Source organism: Cuculus canorus, chromosome Z (genome assembly GCF_017976375.1).
Source record: "Cuculus canorus isolate bCucCan1 chromosome Z, bCucCan1.pri, whole genome shotgun sequence".
Classification (NCBI taxonomy): domain Eukaryota; kingdom Metazoa; phylum Chordata; class Aves; order Cuculiformes; family Cuculidae; genus Cuculus; species Cuculus canorus.
Window position 1 is genome coordinate 15,520,856 of NC_071441.1, and position 20,982 is coordinate 15,541,837.

At 42.7% G+C, this 20,982-nt stretch overlaps 1 protein-coding gene across 1 annotated transcript in view; it reads right to left on the minus strand.

The window, feature by feature from the left end:
* DMRT1 (doublesex and mab-3 related transcription factor 1) overlaps positions 1 to 20,982 on the minus strand; it is a 60,861-nt gene that overhangs the window by 29,360 nt on the left and 10,519 nt on the right. The window contains exon 3 of the mRNA XM_054055522.1: positions 9,707 to 9,990. Coding sequence (XP_053911497.1) covers positions 9,707 to 9,990 — 284 coding nt within the window. The remainder of the gene's footprint in view (positions 1 to 9,706; positions 9,991 to 20,982) is intronic.

Sequence of the window (20,982 nt, forward strand, 5' to 3'; positions counted from 1 at the left end):
AGTGCTACAAAAAATGCAGCCAATCACTTCACAAGATTAGGATTCTGAACAGGTAAGGTAACACTACCTGGTCTCCCTAATTCTGCTGAGCTATGACCGACTGTAAAATAGAAAGCTTTCAGGCAGAGAAAAAATATCACAGTTTTGTACCAGGTATAAAAGGCAGGAATGCCAGCAGTAGCGCGTGTCCAGCCATGCCATTAGATGTCATCTTTGCAAGCAGAAGTGTTTTTTTCAGCCAAGTCCCACCTCGGTTAGAGGAACTCTGCCCCCTGCACTGTGGTTCCCTTGGGTCCCAGCCAGCTGCATCAAGCCCTTCTCCTCAGCCCTTCCCAAGCTGGAAAGCTCAGACACAGGGAGCAGCAGAGGCAAAGGATGACCTGCTGATCCAGACGGCCACTCTGTGCAAGCAGACACTCAGGGTCTGCTCCTGACAGCACCAGCACCCCACAGGAATGCAGACAGAATGCAGTCATGTCCTGTTTTCCAGGGGTCCCCTTAACAATTCAATATTCATTTCAGGATGCCTAGCTGGAAATAATGTGGCCCAAGTCACATAAAATCCTGCTGGTGCTTTCTGAAACAGAGGACAACATCCTGCTTTTTCCGTGGAGCCAGGTTTCTAGAGAGATTGAACATCAAGACAAAGTAGTGGCTGTATCTACGAAGGAAAGTGCACCCCTACCTTTTTTTCTGACAGCAGCACAGTCACGCATATTTGCATATGGACTGAAGGATAAGCAGGACACACTTTGAGAAAGTAAGAGCTTTTCTATTAGAAATTAAAGCAATACCTAAAAGGTGATTTTTCTACCATCTACACTTTACGCATGTAGAAACAGCTCAATATGCACTGAAGTTTCATCCACAATAAATACTAAAGTGCCTTGAAAAAAAATTAATGTGTCATACCACAGAAGCCTGAACTCAAAACAGCCACTGACAATCCCCTCTACTGTTCTGATAAACAGCAGTCTACTCTTGGAAACAGACATCTGTACTTTGCACAGATTAAATCAACAAAACCCAGGCTGCCTCTGCCTGTGAGTTGGCAATTCTAACTGCCCAAAAGCTCAGTCCAAAGGCCACCTGGAATCTGCACAGCCACAAAGCTCAGTAACTCTAGAAGTACTGGAGAAAAAAAACATTAGCAAATTCCTCTCTCCCTGCACTTTGCACACACTGCCTTTTCCTCGGTGGGGCAGGGCTGTGGTCCTTACACTTCCACTTCTCCCTTGTGCAAGTGCACATGTTCACATGTAGAAGTGAGGAAAAGTCACTTGCAGCAGATAGCTTTATTTCAGCTATAACTAAATGGAGGGAACACTCCCTGGCACTAAAAATGATCATGTGCCTGTTTCTTCTCCCTGCAGAGTGGATGCAGTGACCTGTTTCCGTTCGAATCCTTTTTTAGGGTTTTTCTCCATTTCTTAAAAAAACAACTCACCTAACGTCTCTGGATGCAATGAATTATTACTACTATTACTATTAGTGTGTGGTAGCTGGCTAGCAAGAGACATGTTTTATAATCTTATTACCCATACCAAGTCTATGAACCACAGTTCAACCAACAGCCAGAGGCTTGGCTCTGCGAAGAATATGCTGTGTATTAACCACTGAAGAAAATCTAAAAGCTTTTGGTTTTATTAAACTGTTTAGAATACACACTGTAGTAAATCTGAACCATAAGGTTTCCTTTTTATAGTGCTTAGCAATCCTATTTTACAGTAACAATAAAAAACAACCAGTCATAAAAATTCTTGACCTTAGCGCTGCATTAAAAAGGGAGCTTAGGAGACCATTACCCAATGAGAAGGGGCATTTGTTCTGTATTAACTCCCTCAATTCTGGAGAGTCCTTGCACATTTTTGGATGCCAAAAAGGGAGATAAAAAGAGCCCTGCAGAGGGCCTGGGATATTCAGATTATCTATAACCCAGGGCAGTTCAGTCTTACAAACACTGCAGCCACGTGCTGGGTTTGGGATCTCACCCCAAGTTCTGTCCTGGGAGAATGCTGGGGTCATGCAAGAATCACCGGGGGGAGATGCCTGACCCTCTGGTGTCTCCTACTGCCTCCCTTGCCCTTTCCAGCCCTAAAGCAAGGCCAAGAGAGGTTAAGGGCTGGCATAGTTCTACAGGCCACTCTGGTTTGTATCACTGCAGGCTATGCTCCCTGAGGCTATGCGCCCTGAGAAGGATGTTTTAGGCGAGGAAGTGGTGTGGAAAGGAAGGGCATGTGCTTTTGCTCTCTGCAGGGAGCAAGCAAAGCTCCTGAGTGGAATAACTGAGTTACTCACAGTGCATCCGTACCACACATCACTCGTGCCCTGCCCCAGCTGCAGGACTGATTCACCAATTACCTCTATGACTTCAGTGGGAGACACAGACCATCAGAAAAGCACATTTGGCCTACTCAACATTTACCCATTCCCCTAAACTGTACAATAGGGGGGAAACTCAGCAACTTTTAAAAGGATGTACTGCAAGCAAGAGTGGGATACTAACAGCTCACGAACAAAACAATATGGCCTGATTAAAAGACCATGCATGCAGTGGAAATACTCTCCCTGTTCCCTTGTAAAGCCAACGCAGGGAATCAGGAGGCAGCTACAGCTTGTCCACGAACAAGCAAACTGGGAGCAGGATTTCTCCACCACTGACAACAGTCAGTGCAGCCCTCCAGCTGTGCCCAACAGCGACAGATTATGTAGCAAAAGCCGTGGAAGCATAAAGAAAATGCTCTTGCATCAGTTCAGACCATTCTTATGAAAAGCTTTCTCAACAGCTGGTGGAAGAGCAACATAAAGCCCACCTCCTCCTTGCAAGCTCCTGGCAGCACCGTCATAACTTCTACACATCTTTGTAGAGGAAGAGCTGAGGAGAGGAGTTGGCCAGACCAGAAACAAAAAACAGGCAAGGCAAGCACAAGTCGTGGCTCACTTCTCCTTCCAGCCTCTGATTACAAAATGGTCTTGCCCTTCCCAGACGATTTATTCAGAAAAAACATCAGCCATGTAATTCTTTCATAGTAGAAGCAGCCTTCTTGCAAGCAAGCCAGTGCTAATCTTAGCAGTACCCTCACATTCTACATCTGATCCTGACTATGGGGAGATCAAAGTACTATTCTTTGGCTTTGCCACTGAGGCGTCACACAATCTTGGCTAAATCATTTCACCCATGCTTTCCATCCCGTTGTCTCACCCATGACTCACCAGTAGCTGCCTTAAAACAAAGCCAGTAAACATGGAAATATGAGAGAAACTCTGTTCAAAGTTTTAATATAGCCTCTTCCTTCTGCCCTGATCTTAAAAATAAAGACATACACAATATGCACAATACTGCATTTTACATTTATGTGTTGTTTGCAAACAACAAAATTCACGGGTTGGTTTTTGACACAAAGCACGAAGGCATCAGCTGGGCACCCAACTGGAAATCCAGACACCAGGAATCTCCACTCTGTCACCTGTGGGCTGTGTGACTGTGAGCAAGTTATTTAACAGTTCCCTGCCTCAGTTTCCCCTGCTGTAAATCAAGGTTGCTGCTACTCTCCCACCTCGCAATGCTGCTGCACATGAACTGACCCCCCTTACGTAGCGGGGTGCTTGCACTGCCCAAGGTGGCTTTGTTTCATTCCTAAAACCAGCTAAGCATATTTTCCAGCACAAGGAAAAAAAGACTCTATGATACCCTGCCTTGACTTACTTTGATTCTAACACAGAAAATACAAGAGACATCTATATCTGTCCCTCCTTGATAGACAAACTTAATTAACCTTTGCTATTCTGTTCCAACCTATTCTTTTAGACAAAGGCAGTGACCCATAAACAATATGTTACCATCAGAATCTCAACTGCGGTGACACCTAGAGATATAGCCCTATCAGCAGTATTGGAAAATAAACCGCTTAGATTAGCTCCTCCAAGAAATATGGATTGCATTCATGTCACACATGAGCTGTCAGAAACATTAGGATACTTTTAGCATAAATCTGTAGTGTGAAGGGTATGTTATGAATACAGTATATAATACACTGCTTACACATAAAACTGGGACTGTGTCAGGTGACTTGCACAATGCGGATATATCTACACACACACATTGTACACCTATTTCTGGAGTGTTAGACTGCACATTTCTGTAACAAGGCCAGGCCTCTGGGAGGGAAAACTATGCCAGAAACTAGAAACACGTTTTGGACATTGAAAAGAGCAATCTTTTTTACTAGTAAGCAGCTATTCTTAAGAGTTTAAACTGTTAGCTGCCCTATCACAGACACACTTTTCTGGATTTAGTAAAACACAGTTCTATACGTTTGCTATTTTTAAAGAAATCTTTAAAAGAAAGTTTCCTACCACAGCAATGCTAAATATTTCACTTCCAATCGGTAAATTTAACTCCCACATCAGAAAATCAGCTAAAATCTCTCAGTCTGACCCTCATCAACACTTATTTCAGGGGTTTGCTATGAACTGGTTTAAGGAAAGAGCAAAAAAGTTGAGGTTTTGGAACTGAGACTATTGATTTACAAATCTGCATTAAAAATAATAGAAGAAGAAGAAAGGAAGGAGGGAAAAAAACCCCTCAAGAGCATGAAATAGAAGCTACATTAAATTCAGAAGTTTGTTCAAAACCTCCTGGTTAGCCATAACCTTCCTCTGAAGCAGGACTCCTGGAGTTACCAGAGTAACAAAGAAAACACATCCACTGGTACCCAGGTGTGGGGGTACACTGTGCATCTCCCAGATTTTTAACGGTCTGGCTGTAGGAACCAGAAGAGTTTTAACTCTCAGGAGGACACTGACTCACAAGGAATCACAGTTATCCTTATGCTGTGGATCACACACCAGCAGTTTTATTGCTGGCTTGGAGAACTACACCTGGTCAGATTTGGACATGTCCATCCAGGTTTTACTCTTCCCTTCCCATGACAGAAAAAACTGCAGTCACCCCATCATTTTCCAGACACTGTCCCTAAGCAGGTTGCAGTGACACCAGTTTCAGAAGCACCAACTTCCCTGTATCAATATTCTCTGACTTATAGTACTAATGTTGGTGAACTCATTTAGCTGTTATCAAAGGCACATAAATTCCTCTTGTAGTGAACAATTATGAGAGCTTCAAGGGAGAGGCCAGATGCTCACACAAAATTGCACTGCACTGTAACCACCAAAACCTCTCCAATCTAAGCTTGTCTTTTCTTCAGGTGCAACACTGTACATATTGGATTATCTGCCTTAGATCTGGCAAAAGCACCATATAAACAACTGAAGGTGTCTTGACCAAAACTATCATCGTCATTATGCTTACCAAATCATGATGGACGCAGCTTCCGGGGATAACTGTATACAAATAACAAAACCTACACAGACATTTCTAAAAGATTTCCTCCTCTATGAATCCAATCAAGTACGCAAGCCTTTGCACAGAACAAAGACTAATGAAATCTGACATTAATCTACATTAAAGATTCAGTGATTCAGTTTATTTGCCAAGGCTCAATGATGCATTAATCCTCATCCCATCCCACACATACTCACATGTTTCCTCCCTGGCTTTTCTCCCTTGCTCCTTAAATTCTGAAACACCAGGCAGTTGGGCTGCTCAAAGCTTTGTGTGCATCCAGAAGTTGTCTTACTTTAAGTATGCAATTCTCCTTGTATGGTTACAGTTATTCTAGGACAAGCAAGCCTCCATCAAAGCAAGCCTGGAAAAGGCAGAGGCCTTTTCGATACTGCTTAAACTACGATACCTTTCAGCAAGCATATGGATGGTTATATCAATAAAAACCCTCCTGCGGGCTTTCAGCTCAGTAAACTGCCCTGCAAGCACTGCACAGCTACCGTTTTGGTAAAGAAGCAAAACTCAAAAACCTTGATCAAAATAGCTATGGAACTACCAGGCACATGAGCAGACTCACTCATATTGGAAGACTGGTTAAGGCTGCACATGTGAAAAATAAACTCAGTCAGTACAGCAAAAACCCCGGTCTAGATATAGCTCCACATTCCTCTAGAGAATCAGCTTGCATAGGTTTGCCAGCAAAACCCCTTGAAGGTGTAAGCAAGGTCTGATTCCTCTTCACAGATCATGCTTTGCAACTCTCCTGTAACACCTTACTGTGCCTGTCAGAGAAACTCATTCATCCTTCTCTACTTAATGCTCTACTTCTGTGATCTTCCCATAATGGTTACTTTCCATGTGCAGAATCAGTGCTTAACCACGTCCAGCAGCTGAGAGCTTGTTCCCCTTAAAACAAACCATCTTCAGTGCCTCACAGTGTTTTACAACCTTGGCATCATTACAACCATCAAACATTATCTAGCTTAGCTCTCACTAAAACTTTTTATGATTATTTGTGCAATGTTATGCTGTCATAACAGTAAGCAAACTCCATGATTTGTAATTCTTCCAGGAATGACAATCCTTGCAGATCAGCCTCTGAGAAACAGCTTGTAAGTTACACGACACTGACCTTCAACTACACTTTGCCATAGTGAACAGCAGAGCTGAATCCTGGGTTTGGCCATTCAGAAACTAGGGAGATGTCATTTCTGCAGGCAGAAAGCATTGCATCTAGTCTCTCTGCACAGACATCTCACAACAGCACTGTGAGATTCCAAAGTTTTGGCCAAGAAAAATTAAAATCTTAGCTGAGGCAAATCACTAAATTCATATGGAGGTGAACAGAACCACGTGATACATTCCAAAAGGTGGGAATGAACACCCAGTGCTTGGATCCTGCTGGTGGAAGGAAACTGTTCCTTTTAGACAACAATCACCTGCTTTTTCTTTGATTTCCTCTTCAGTATCCCACTAATTTGACTGGCACTCAAGCAGAAGCTGGTGACAGATTCTGCATGGCCCCAAGCGAAAAATATGTAGAAAATACACTACTGCTTTTATTTCTTTAAGAGGTGTCAAAGGTCTGACAAGAAATAGCCAATCTCACGGTGAGACAACAGACCCTCTAGGCCAAGACTTCTTACACAGATAGCCTAGTTTCAAATGATAGCACATGACAATGGAACTGAGAAGACACCATCTTCACTCTAAGGTTTAGCATACTTTAACATGCCCTTGTGTATCTCTTCCTCAAATACTATGCACTAGGACAGTCAATAACCGTGTTGTGGTTTGAGCTAAATTAGAGTCAGGTTTGTGACTAGCTCGATTGCTGTAAGTAACTTAATTTTTTGAAAACTAACTGCATGTTTTTGTGACAGTGTCATTCTCTAAAAGTGGTAACACAGGGCACACAGGGTAAGCAAAAAGGCCGATGCTTATACTTAACCAAGGCCATTCTCGAGCTGGTGGAAGGGGACCGCACCTGTGAGGAGGGGGAAATAGGGCAGGTGACCCTAAACTCACAAACACAGTATTCCATCCCATATAAGTTATAATTGGTAAAAAACTGAGAGATCACGAGGGTCTCATGCTCTTCTGTCATGGCTGACATCCAGTGAGGATCTCATCTGTCTGGTTGCTCCTGATCCCAGATCCGTGTGTTCCCAAGTCCAGCTCCCCTCTAGCCATGGACCTATTCCCTCTGTCTGCTCTACAGTATTCGTTGTGATGTACAGCTATCACAAGGGGTGGGGGCGTGATCTCATGTTATTTCTATAGATTATTATTGTTGTTATTATTATTATTATCATTAATACATGTAGTATTAATATAGTAATGTAGTATTAATGTAGTAATAGTATACATGTAGTATTAATATAGTAATAGTAATGATAAAAGTAGTACATATCAGTACTACTACTACTTCATTAAAGCTGTAGCTTTGGTTTCACCCTCAAGTATTTTCCCTCTCATTTTCCTTTCCCCTTTCCCTGGGGAGAGGAGGAAGGGAGTTGAGAGCCCAACCGCACAGTTTCAGCTGCCGCAATTTAGCTGGGCTGGGGCTAAACCATGACAATCTGTAATTCACTTCCCTTTTTTCCAAGTATGTAAAATCGCAGAACTCTCTGCTGGCTGGAGGAATGGTGAAGTTTGGGATTAACAGCCTGCAAGAACTTTATTTTCACAAGACAAACGTTGTTGCCCCCTCATCTGAGTTGTGACAATGTCTCCAAGCGTCAGCTCTGCAACACACTCTTAACAAGACAGGTACTACAAAATCTTTGAAGTAACTGTCTATCTGAAATACTCTGCTATGACACGCCAAGTTAACTCAAGTGAACCAAAATGAGAAAGCCAAACAAGTACTGGCCCCTCACCTCATTTCCACACAAAAAAACAGTCCTCAGCTTGCCTCAGCTAGTTCTCACCCTGGTCTGGTGACCAAATTCAGCAGCTAGAAAGGATGCCATAGGTTACCTCCACATATTTGAAGGTGATTGCAATGAAACCTATCAATGCACTTACAAAAGCAGCTCTTGTGGTGTGGGCTCACACAGCAGAACCAACACAGACAGCTCTTTTCCCCATACACCTGTATGCACAACAGAAAAGGGACATGGGATAGTACTAAATGGATGCTACTGTAAGCCCATGATCTTAAAATTCAGGGATCTGCAAGTGGTTGCCCCAGAAGGCCTCCACATTTTTAGAGAGATTTTCCCACGAAAAACACGTTTAAAGATAGGAAAGCTTCATCACTGAAGGTGATTTGGGCTGCTACAGTATCTGTGATCACCCTGATTTTAGTTTCAGCTCCTCAGTATCAGAAGTCAAAATGCCCTTTCAGAAGTGGTCCCTACGTCAGAATTTCTACAACAATTCTCTGTCAGCAAAGGGGATGATCCATTTGCTCCCTTCAGAAAGGAGGTTTTGGTGGACACTTAACCTTTAAGCGTCGAATGGTTTCACAACAGAGCCTTTGCAGAAGGCAGCCTGCCCTCTCTTGATGCTCTACAGAAGTGGTCTGCCTTCTCCTGCCCTTGCACAAGGGAGATGGGTGTACACAGACACAGAGAGTGTAGCCTCCTGAGTTCAATCTCAGACAGAAAAGCACCACTGCAGTCCAAGACCGAAGAGACTCAGGGGCACTGAAATGGCTCCATTTACAAGAATCCTTTGATTTGGAAGATTTCCCTTTTTTTTTTCTAGTCTCTGAACAGTACTGAGTAAGAGGCTACAATTACCAAACTGTAGAGTGAGAGGGGTTGTTTGGCTATATACCTTAATTAACAAAATACACAGAGCTCTGGAATGAACCTCTCAGGCTACAGCCTGTAACCTGAGCTATCCCAAACCCACAAGCCCAGGAGCTAACACTGCAAGAACACACCCTTAGCAACATGCCACATCAAATTCAACTGACTGCTACCAATCCACAGCACAACAGCATGGTCTCAACAGCATGGTCTCCTGGGTCACTTCAGATGGAAAAAAAACAGGTTCCTGAAGAGCAAAGCCTCTCAGAAATTACACCTGAAGATCCCAGGATGCTATGTTGGGTAATTCAATTGGACTCTTTTATCCAGAAAACTTAATCTACTATGATGTAACTCAGAAGATAAAATCCAGTGGGTGCCCTTTTCCTGTGCTTGTGACAACCTACCTATACCCATACCATTGCTTTTGTTGTGTTGCATCATAACCACCCATTCCGACTAACCTTTCTCACATGGGTCTTAATCCCACCCTGGAATCTGGTTCTGCCCTGAAATCAGCAAACAGGACGTCAGAATCATGCCCAAGAAACAGTGTATTGTCCACCTCACTCCTCTGTGTTACACTTCTGTAACATCATACCTGCCACTGTTTTCCCGACTGGCTTGGCATGTATGTTGCTGGGAGGCTTCGAAGGGTGTTTTTCATGGCCGACCCTACAACTGTACCCCCCACCTCACTTGAGGAAGGCTCACTAGCCACTGCCACTTGGTACTGGGAGTAGTTGTACAGGTTGTTATAGTAAGGATACAGGGATGGCTGGTAGAAACTGCTGTAGTAGGTGGAGTCCACAACCAAATCAGACGTGCTCTCCAAGTGCCCTCTGCTGGGGATGGAAGGGATGTCTTGAATAAGCATCCGTCCCTCTGGAAAAAAGAATAAACAAGACGTTATGAAACAGGAGGCTCCATGAAGATCGTTGCCTTTCACCTTCTAAAGAGCTACTACTTCTTCTGAAGGCCAGACAGAGAGTAGTAAACAGGAAGAGGTGGGAGCTGAAATGGAAACATTTGGACGTTTGATAGAGACTCAACTGGACTGACATCCACTCAAAACCTAAGACCACCACCTACAAACACCACAGACTGCAAAATCAGAGACAAAACCAACGGTGGGTTAAGACAATGCTCTGAGTCCTCAAGCAATGTCAGTTGATATGATGATTATTCAGCTAAGGATGCAACTCTCTATTATTTTTAAACTGTAAGAGTGTGCAAAGTCTCTTTTAACTCTCTTGAAGCGGAAAAGGCTCTAGCTGCAGGATGACTCCTCTATACCAAGTATCCTGCAGGTGAGAGGACACTTTCTGAACATGCCTTCAGAAAGAGCAAAAAGCCACAAACCCAGGAGAAGCAACAGCAGGGAATGCACCGCATGGTCAACCAACACTACCTCTGAGCAGTACAGCACTCCATCCTTGCCAAGCCTCCATACCCAAATTTAGCTCATTTACCTACAAAATCACGGGGCAGAACAAGCTCCTACACCACTGGCAAAAGAGGAGGAAGAGGGGATTGCTCGTGACTTGCTGCCTGCAATCTGGAGTGACTCTAGACAGGATGCCAGCAAGCTGCACTCCCTGCAGGCTGTCTCCATAAAGGCCTGCTTCCCTCCTTGCTCCTTAAGATGGAGGGTTTCCTCAGAGGATGTTTTAAGTCCCATTTTCCACACTCCAGACAACCAGTGCCTTGCAGTTTTTGCAAGGATGAAAAAGGAAGGTATTTGTCGCTATTGTTTTACAGCCAAGCTCTCTCTGACACATTGCCATCAGCAGACTATCCAAACCAGACACAGCAAAAAACCTGCCACACAGCAAATAGAATACACATTTACATATTCAACAGGGGAGCAACCATAAATCCCACCATCTCCGCAGCTCTGGTTCTAGCTCACATCCCTGTAACCTTGCTCTGCACCAACCCTTACAGTGTTAGCAGCACAATGACTCCTTCTGCAAGAAGCTCCTCCCCTTCCCATGATGTTGTCTAACTCTGCTTTAGAGGAGAAAAGGATGTGGCTTAAAGCATATTGATAGGCTTTCAAGTACTATTGGTATGGAGATGAAGCAGCACGGACAATAGGCACATATGAAATAATAGCCCCAAGAAAGATGTCAGGCAGGAGTTACCCAAGTTTGTTTTGTGTCTTCCTCTTGGTGTATCAAAGAGTTTTGCTATTAATGTAGAAAGCTCTGAAAGTCTTCACTTTGTTTTCTGAGCAATGAAAGCTCAGGAAGAAAAGCAGGTGAAACTAGCTAGTACCTACATAGGGTACCTTCAAAGAAGTGCTAAGTGCCAAGGGGAGCAGAATTAAAGGCAGAAGAACCCCGCTAAGCTCTTCTAAAGATAAAACAAGGCATTCCAAGATCTGCCAGAAAAGATTTCTTATTTATTGTATGCCCAAGGGAGTTTTTGCCCTACCCATGCTGGTTGTCTCCAGCTGAAGTCTGCTAGCCAGCTGGCAGTCAAGTGTAGTGCTTCTGGACCACAGCACTGCTAAGCACAGCCACCACCTGCAGAACAGGGCAAATCTCCTGGAAGCAATGGATGTAACTACGTTTTAACTAACTGGGACTCTTCTCATTGGTCTTTGGCCTGTACCTGTAATTCTTGACTCCCACCTACAGGCTGAATCTTCCCACAGCCTCACCTCCAGATGCTCAAAGAATATGGTGTCTTCCTCAAGGAAGGCTGTCAGCCTGTGGCTGCATTTTCTGCCAGAAATGAGAATATCAAGGTTAAGAAAACAGCTTTCTGCTGGTGCTCCCCTCCCTGCCCTCCTCAAATGTAATTCAACACAGCTGAATGGTTCTGCAGGCAAGGAGAGGGTCCTCCCCTGCCTCAGAGCTCACCACATTACAACACCTGCACAAGGGGCAGCCCTGAAGTTCATTGCTCTAAGGGGAGCAATTTTCTAGAAGAATTAAGCTCTCAACAAGCCAACCACTGCTGCGTCATCAGACTCCCACTCTGCCTCTCCACCTGCCCTTTAAAACAAGAGGGTTGCAGCAGGAGCTGGGCTCACGCCTTGGCTATCTTCACCTTCTGCACGGAAAAACTGGCCAGGGCTCCTGGGCCTTTCCCCCTGCCACCAGCCACAAATTTTAACATTTTGCAAGTCGTAAACAGCACATGACTAAAAATATAGGACTGAACCTGTACAAGAAGGAACATAAATGAGAAGAGCAAACCAAAACAATTAGTGGTTAAAATTCTCACTCAGTTTTTAGAACACTAGATCTACAACGTAGGGCCATCAGAGGGCTTCCACTTGTTAGCAAAGCTCTTGCAGTGAGACAACAGTACCCCTTCATGTAGTTGTGCCCTTGGATATCTGAGCTCTTTTCTATTTCTTTACTAATTCCTGTAAAGAACTGATGCTACTTTTTTTTGCACTATGTACACAGTGTGAAATATAGCCCACTCTTTCACAGAAGATCAATATGATGCACGATAAATACAGTTATTGATCTTGCAGTGTTGTAGACGACTCTCCAGCTCTATGTCATATTAATAGTAGTTAACCAGTAATTCATTTCAGGATGTCTGGGATTTTCTTTAAGGAAGGTGAGTAGTTGGGGTCAGGTACACATATGGGTCTTATACTTCAAATAATCTATGAGAGGCTCCTGCCTTCACCTAGCAGAGCATGGTGAAAAACAGTGGTCCAGTCCTTAGTTACTATAAACCAGTCTCAGACCGCCTACTTCAACAAAGCTACAGTGACTTCCATGAATTGTGGATAGGCATGGCAAATTTAACACAGAAGCCAGTATATAGATCATTCTTTCCCTTTTTACTTTTTGGGAGGAGGAGAAAGGCCAGGGAATTTACAGGAATTGCTATCACAGAATCATAGAACGGTCTGGGTTGGAACGGACCTTAAATTATCATCTCTATTTAACAGATGCAAATGTGGTTTTAAGCATATATACTGAGAAATGCAAACACCAAAGTTCTGTTTGATACATTCATTCATTTTGTATATAGACATCGAGTATTTTCTGTTCCTATTGGTACTGCTAAGGGCTAGTTAATATATCTTATTATATACTGATAACGGTAATTTAAACATGCCTAGGCAAGCCTCTGATGCTGACATCAAATGGCACAGAGTCCATAATAATAAAGTTTCTCAGCATCTAAAACAAAGTGGTAGCACCATATTTCTTACCAGGAATGGTTACAGGACCACACTCAGGAATCTGGGGGAGAATATTAGTCAGCATGAGACAGACACACATCAGGAACTGATTTAAAAATCAGGAAAGCACACAGTCACATTTCTGTGTCTGGGAGTGTGAAGTGACATGGTTCAATTACTGTTGTGGCCACAACAGTTGATTAGTCTCCCATCTGATTACTTGTTTCAGAAAAGGGATTCTGAATACGCAGTGTAGCAATTGAGAGAATTTCACTGTCCCCACTTATTGTCACAAGTTCTTACATACACCTATGGTTAGCCTGTTTTATTTCTTCTATGCCTACAGTTTCAGTGCATGCACAGACATGACACTGAAGATGCAGATGAACTGTGACTACTTAAATAACACATTTACTCAAGGAGGAGGAAGGCACAGCCATTGCCCAGTGAGAGAGCTGAGTCTGGTAGTTTACGTCTTCTGTATTTCACAATTCAGAGTAACTGTTTTCATCACTGTGGTGTTAATACCTTCCTGCAAGCCAGCTTTTGTGGCAGGAGATGGTGATGCCATGACAATGCCAAAAATTAATTATTCAGACAGAAACATCTTCACATCTCAAAAGATTCTTGGATCTGCACCTGAAAAATTCTCCTTGCTCAGTACATAAAGCATCAGTACCCTCCTATTAACTGGTTTGGCAATATTAAGTCTCACAACACATTAGTTCAATACATAGCTGGCTTTGAGGTCGGACAGTAGCCTTGAATGAGGCTGGTGTGAAATCACTCCCTAACATCATAATCAGAAGCACTGGAACAATACGTTTCTCCCACCAGACAATCATGACAGAGCTATTTCAGATGTCAAAGAAAGCTGGCACCATTACTTACTTTCTGCTGAGATACTCTGCCTCCCCAGAAACAAAACCAGTGTGCTTGCTCTGCCTTTGAGAGGAGTATTTCTGTTCTCTTCCCACCAGAAGTTGCGGATTATCCTTGATTCCAGCATTGAACTTTTAGCTTGCTATAAAGTTAATGTGCTAGACAATGTTCATTCCAGGCAAGGATGTGGGGCTAAGTATTTTCTGCCACCCCCAAAAAAGGCCATTATCTGTAATTACCCATTACCATGCATAATTATTTCTTCTATTCTGGTCTATGGCCCCCAGGACTTTATGCTGTTACAGCTCACTGCATTATCTTATCAAATTTGTTAAGGAAGCTTTTTTGACCTTTTGAGCACTTGTCACTGCATGTAAAAAAAAGCCAGCAGTAAATTGTCTAAGCATGCAGTGTGTGACTTATTATTTGTACCCTGCATAGTGACACCATGCAAAACATTACACTGATAACCATACAAATCTTACACACTAACATTTTCTCTATTTCCACTCCCAAATTTCGCTAAAATGAGAGAAGAAAAGGAAACTTCTTCAGTAACAGAACGAAGGAATGGGAAGAGACTGGAGTCTCTCAATGTGAATCTGAGGAACACAACAGCAACAAATGGCTACACCAGAACATCAGGCTCTGGAGAAGGTCTCAGCTGCTTTCCTCTCCACTGCCACCTTTTCTGTTTCTCTTTTCCCTCCCGAGTCAGATTCCATCATTTCAGCTTCTTTTCACATTTGTGAACTGCTGAGCTCTTTCACACAGAATTCCCATTTACTGCTCCTTTAGCAAGCAGAGAGGGTGCTTTAAACAACCCCTATCACCAAGTTACAGCTTCTGTCAAGGCAGCACAGGTTCCTAACAGGTAAATTTGATCCAACACAACATTTGCACAGATTGTCTTCTATAGACATCAACATAAATATGCAAAGAACCAGTTTTTCATCTCCACTGATCTCAAAATCCCCAGCTAAGTACTAGACACTGACCTGTTGCCCAGTACCATTTGCTTCTGCTAACAGCCTCACTGCATTTCAAGTCCACGGACTATGTCCCACTTCTTCACAAGGACACTGGAACTGGACCTTACAGAGAAGCACAGCTCCCAAGAAAACAAGAGACCAAAGTCGTTCCATCCTAATTTTTGTTTTCTCCTTACTCCTCTTTTTATCAATATACTACAGAGGGTGCTTTATTGTAACACTTTTCTTCCAGGTGCTCATATGTATAGAACTCTCAACACACACCCCCATCTGGAGAGAAATAGTTAAGAAATAACAATTTAGCAAATTCTAGTGGAAAAAAAAACCAACTGCAAGCTTTTGAATTGTGTGAAGAATACAAGAAAATCTGAGCTACTTTCCTGCTATCATGACACATAAAAGAAATCCTCAAGGGTAAGGTGCTCACTCTGGACTAGAAATATACAGTATAAACTACTGTAGCATAAAGTATGCAGAATCAAGCCTTTCATGTTTGCCAGTGAAAGCCTTCTGCCTGAAAAAAACCCAAAACACAGGGATCCTGGACTCCTAAAAGCACCTGTGAATTCAAGCCCTAAGAGATGGCAACCCAAGCCACTGCCGTGAAGACAAAACCCTTCTCCGTATTTCTCTACAATTTCTGTACCTCTGGCCCATTGCTCTGTGGTTGCTCTTAAGCAGTGAGGAGGGAGACCTTAACAGTTCAAGAAAGAGAGAGTCATTCTGCATTAGAGACAAGCCAGAAGATACACGTGAAGAGCTGGGTCCGTAGAGCAGGAAGGGAGCCTGCACTCATACCACTGTCCTGGGGCCCTATTTCTGAGATGTATCGGGCTGTCCTACTGTCATTCACCTACAGAAAATCACCTCTGCAGTTCGCTTAATTGTTTTGAACAGAAAACTTTCAGGAAAAACATGTTTCTCCCTTTCTCTCCCAATTGCCAACAACAGTGTGACTCCATCTCAAGCTCAAATGCCAAATCCAGTGGTTCTTTTTTTCTCCTTTTACAGGATCACCTGCCCAAACAGCCCTGGATTCCCAGCTGTGCTCTGAATTATCATCTATTAGAGCGAAAGGTCAAAAAATCTGCTATCAGCCACATCAGACGTGGGCTAATAGCAGCTGTGTCTTCAGGCTAAAGAGGATAAATCATAGCCAAAACAGGTTCTTGCCACCACAGTCCACAGGCACCTCTCTGACAGTACCCAGGGAACAACAGAGATACATCTTTCTTCTCAAATCAGGAACACACACTAAAAAAAGAATTAAAAAAAAAAGAAAAAAATGTGTGGTCCAACAACTCTGAGACTCTTGCAGGCACCTGGCCTCTTCCTGGCACCTGGCCTCTTCCCTGTAGCTGAAGTGCACAGGGTATGATTTACCCCTCCTCTTTATCACAGGTATACCTCAGCTCGGCATTGATCATCTGCCAACTCCTACCACACTTTTCACCTCCTCCCACCACCCTAAGACAAAACATCTAGTCATTGCACCTTTCCTGCAATGGCTCTCTAACAGTTAGCACACAGTTGGGGTGTCCCGCAATACTGCTTGTCAGACAAAACACCCTGACCATGTGTTCCGTCAGATGTTATCGGTGAGGAGCAGGCATAGTGGCAGCGGTGTCAGTAGGGCAGAGGTCCCAGAGGCAGGAGATGGCTTCATCAACGAAGATGTCAATGGTTGCGCTTTCCTGCTTCTCAAGGTTCACTCCACTGCCAGGATAATGTTCATTTTCACCCTGAAGGAAGGAGTATTACCTCCTTCTTCCCTTTATCAATACCACTGGAGTCATCAACGAACAAAGTGGAATAACCTTTTCCAGTTCTACCTATAAGGGTAAACCAGTCATAAGTGGGACAGCACACCTTTCCAAGAATAATATTTGCCAGAAAGAGGCATTCTAGGATAAAAGTTAAGCAGCACGGGCAGCACATTTGAAACAAACCCAGGAGATCCTAGAATGAAGGCTGTTAGTTATCATCTTACTTGAGACCCACTGCAGATGTACCTAACACACAAGCTTTTCTTGGGATTCTGCATCCACATGATGCTTCTGTTCACAATGTCAACCCATCCCATGAAACAATTAATTAAATCTTAGGTGGATTCTTTGCCCACTACAGGGCAAAACAAATGGTCGCTCTCATCTCAGGACATGTTTTCTAGTCTTCTAATCATTTGTATGTCTCCTGCCTGAGCCCCTCCAAGTTAAAGCCCAAGTGTGCTGGCTCAGACCATGGTTATATCCCCATCACCAGCTCTGAAGATAAATCTACGGAACAGTATGAACGGGAGAAACAAATGCGGTACCTCCCTTGTCCCCTCTCCCAGCTTCCCATACTTTTTCGCTCAGTGGTGGTCCTGAGATTGGTGTGATATGCTTACTTAACAATCACCACCAACCTCCCATCCAATATCCACTGATGATCCAATTTCCTGTATGTACAATGTCACCAGGGAAGAAGTCCCATTAGTCCCACAGGCACCTCACCAGTTACAGGCACAAAAGCCTCGCTGCTATCATCACATGTCTGTCTGAAAAGGCTGTACCAGTCCTTGGTCATCCTTTTCCACTGAGAACCACTAACATTCAGCGTAGTACCCTTATGGCCACGAGCTCCCCTGCAGTGACAATGTTTCTCAGGAACAGACTCCTCCATTTTTCACTTCTGCTACAGGTTAAAGCAGCTCTTGCAGCTATTCATCTAGCCAAGCTCTCCTACAGTTTACTTCTCTTTTCTCCACTGCTTGCCAGTCCATGCACTGTTCCATCACGTATCAGGACAACCTGTGGTGACTCCAGGCTTGCTTTCAAGACACTGATGGGAAGACCACATATCTTACAGATAAGAGCAGGTCCCTGTGAGACTTCCCCAAAAAACCCACTGCGTTAGATTCCACACTCAGACCTACATTTTCAAACTATTAGGATCAGCCTTCTTAAAACCATGTAACACATATAATATTGATTTTCTGTCAATTCAGTTTCCTAATCAAGATGACAAGGAATAAAAAAATCAAATTATTTGCAGAATCTGGTGGCATCAATATGTGACTTTGTCAAGCAATTTTGTAACGATAAAAGACTACTTACTTGACGGAATCTTTTCCCATAAATTTCAGTTAACACATATCGTGTGAGCACCCTTTGACAACTGCATTTTTTCCTCTCCCACATGTCTGCCATGGACTGTTCCACTGTTTTCACAAAAAACAGTGTCAGCCCGACAAATCTGTAGTACTCATCCTACTGCACTCGCTTTTCTTAACCACTGACATCAGCTTTCTTCTGTATCACAGGAATTTCCCTAGTGTTAAAAGACTTACTGGAAATCAACACAAATGGACCAGAGAGACCATCAGACAAGTTTTCTGTTCTTTTTTTTGGTTTGGTTTGGTTTGGTTTTTTTATATACTGCATGCAAGTAATCCAGTCCTGCCGATTTCAGTCACTGCTGGAAATGAAAGCAGGATGTGACCTTCTCCATATACAGCAATATCCCTTGCCTTTCTTCAAAGCAAAGATCAGGAAAAAAATATTGAGCATTTCTTCCTTTCTTCCACATGTAGAATTATTATTCCTTAATGGGTCAAATGTCTGTTAACTCTGTGCAAGCGTTCCCAAATACAATAAAAGAAACCTCCCAAATTTAAGATTTTAGGTTAATTCTAAACTTAACACAAAACTATTTTCATAGGAAAATGGGATTTGGGAGAGAGTAACAAGGAGGGAGAAATCCCAGCCAGACTACAGCTTGGCATAGTAAGTTTCTCAGCCACACACAGAGCCCCAGTCCAACTCAGCTAAGAGGAGCTGAAATACCACCGATTTCAGGAGAACTGGAGAAGGCACATTTTGTTCACATTTACTGTACGCTTAATAAAAATTATGTGCTGCAAATGTTTAGTATTCAAGTTAAAAAAACTCCTAATACAGCTGAAGAAATAAAACCTACAGAAAATAATTTTTATTTCCACACTTAATGCAAGCTTCAAGCCCTCAAAAAGATGTCTACAGCAGCAAATTCCTCTTTCAGCATCTTCTGCCCTGCAGACAGCAAAGTATCTTTTTACATGAGCTGGGGGCAATGCTTGTTCTTGTCTTACTTGCACTTTTGGTCTTTACAATAAAGCTATAGTGTATCCAAATCTTTATCAGCAAAAAAAAAAAAAAAAAAAAAGAATGGTAAATGGAGTTCTTTAATAAAGAAAAAGCACACAAAATCTTTGAACATGGCTTTGAATCTGTGAAGATGCTAGGCACTGTTTTAATGCTCCAGTATATGTTTGTTCACACTGAATTGAGACAGCACCATTATTTACAGATCTAAAATTATTAGCACAGATGGCAGCTAACAGGCTCAGGACCAATACAATTAGTGCTTCATAGAATTAGGAGCATAATAAACAAGTACTGTTTTCAATTGTCAGTACATGGGCTGGGAGTATCACTACTACGTCTGCATATATACATATGCATGTTGTTATTCATCTTGAGATACCTGATTCAAGAAAGAAATTTACAAACATTTAACTCAACTCTTTGCATTCACACGTCCAACATGCTACTAATGGGAGCAAAACTTAAAATCAACACAATTTAAAAAAAACAGAGGAAGAAATTAAAAGATAAAAGACATTAGGAAAGAAAAAAAGATTTCTAGACAGTGACAGAAATCAGGCCAGACACCTGCAGGCACAAAGAAGCGAACAGACAGGAGGAGAAAGAAACTCAGTGTGGATTAAATGTAGAGGGATTTAAGTCATTAACAAGAGATCAAAGAGAACATTAGAAGGGAGGGAAGGCTTTACAAGGGTCTGAGATAGGAGACCTTGGAGGAAATATGACTGGGATAAAATCATTATGGCTGAAACTAAAAATAATAAAGGGAGTAGGATGATGGTTGGAATTAGCTGGAATCCATAGCTTGGTTATAAGCTATATGATGACAGAAACGCAAGAGGTTTCTAATAAAGACCAACTAGAAATAACAGAGGGGCTTTTTCACTCTGTCTACCTAATACGTGATGGAAAAAACTAATACCAGGAGTGGTAACGAACCATTGTAGACACCCACTGAGCCTAGGCAAGCGAGCAAAAATCACGTGTGCATGTATCACTTTTGTACACAATTACCAGTGTTGTTTGGACCCAACACCATTTGCACTTACAAAATCTGCTTCCACGCAAATGCAAACAGATCACTGAAGGAGTTTGTTCATGCACAACTGACAGAAACACACAGCGACTGGAACTACAGTAGCATACATCAGCTGAGGTTCAGCTGTGCCAGTGACTATGGGCATCCAAGGCAGCAAATGCTGGCCTATTCTGTAAGCAACAGAAAGAGTATGAGTGGAGACTAAAGACAGAAATCGGAAGAAAGAAATCACGAAATAGTTAGGCATCCAATCTCACTGCAAAAGAAAAGAAGCTCAGTGCTTAACTGTCTCTTCACAAGCTCTCCAAGAAGACACACTACAGATTTTCATGAACAATGTTTGTACGTAAGTAACTGCGCTATTCACAACGCTGATTAAGACTAGGAGGTACTCAAACTCAAGAGAAAGTCTAGCAAAGTTCAGAAAAAAAATCCAACAAAAGAAGAAGAATTAGAAGCACTCCTAAAAAAGAAACCTTCAAAACCGTATTTCACTCCCCACATCAGTGAGAAAAATCTACTGAAAATGGAAAATGGGCCAGTAGTCTGAATTAGGAAGTTAGTTGATAAATAAAGCGAATAAAAGCAGTGTCCACTGTATAAGAAAGCACGAGGGGAAAAAAAAAGGCAAGAAATCATGCCAATGCTTAGTTAAGGAAGCGTGCAGTACTCCTT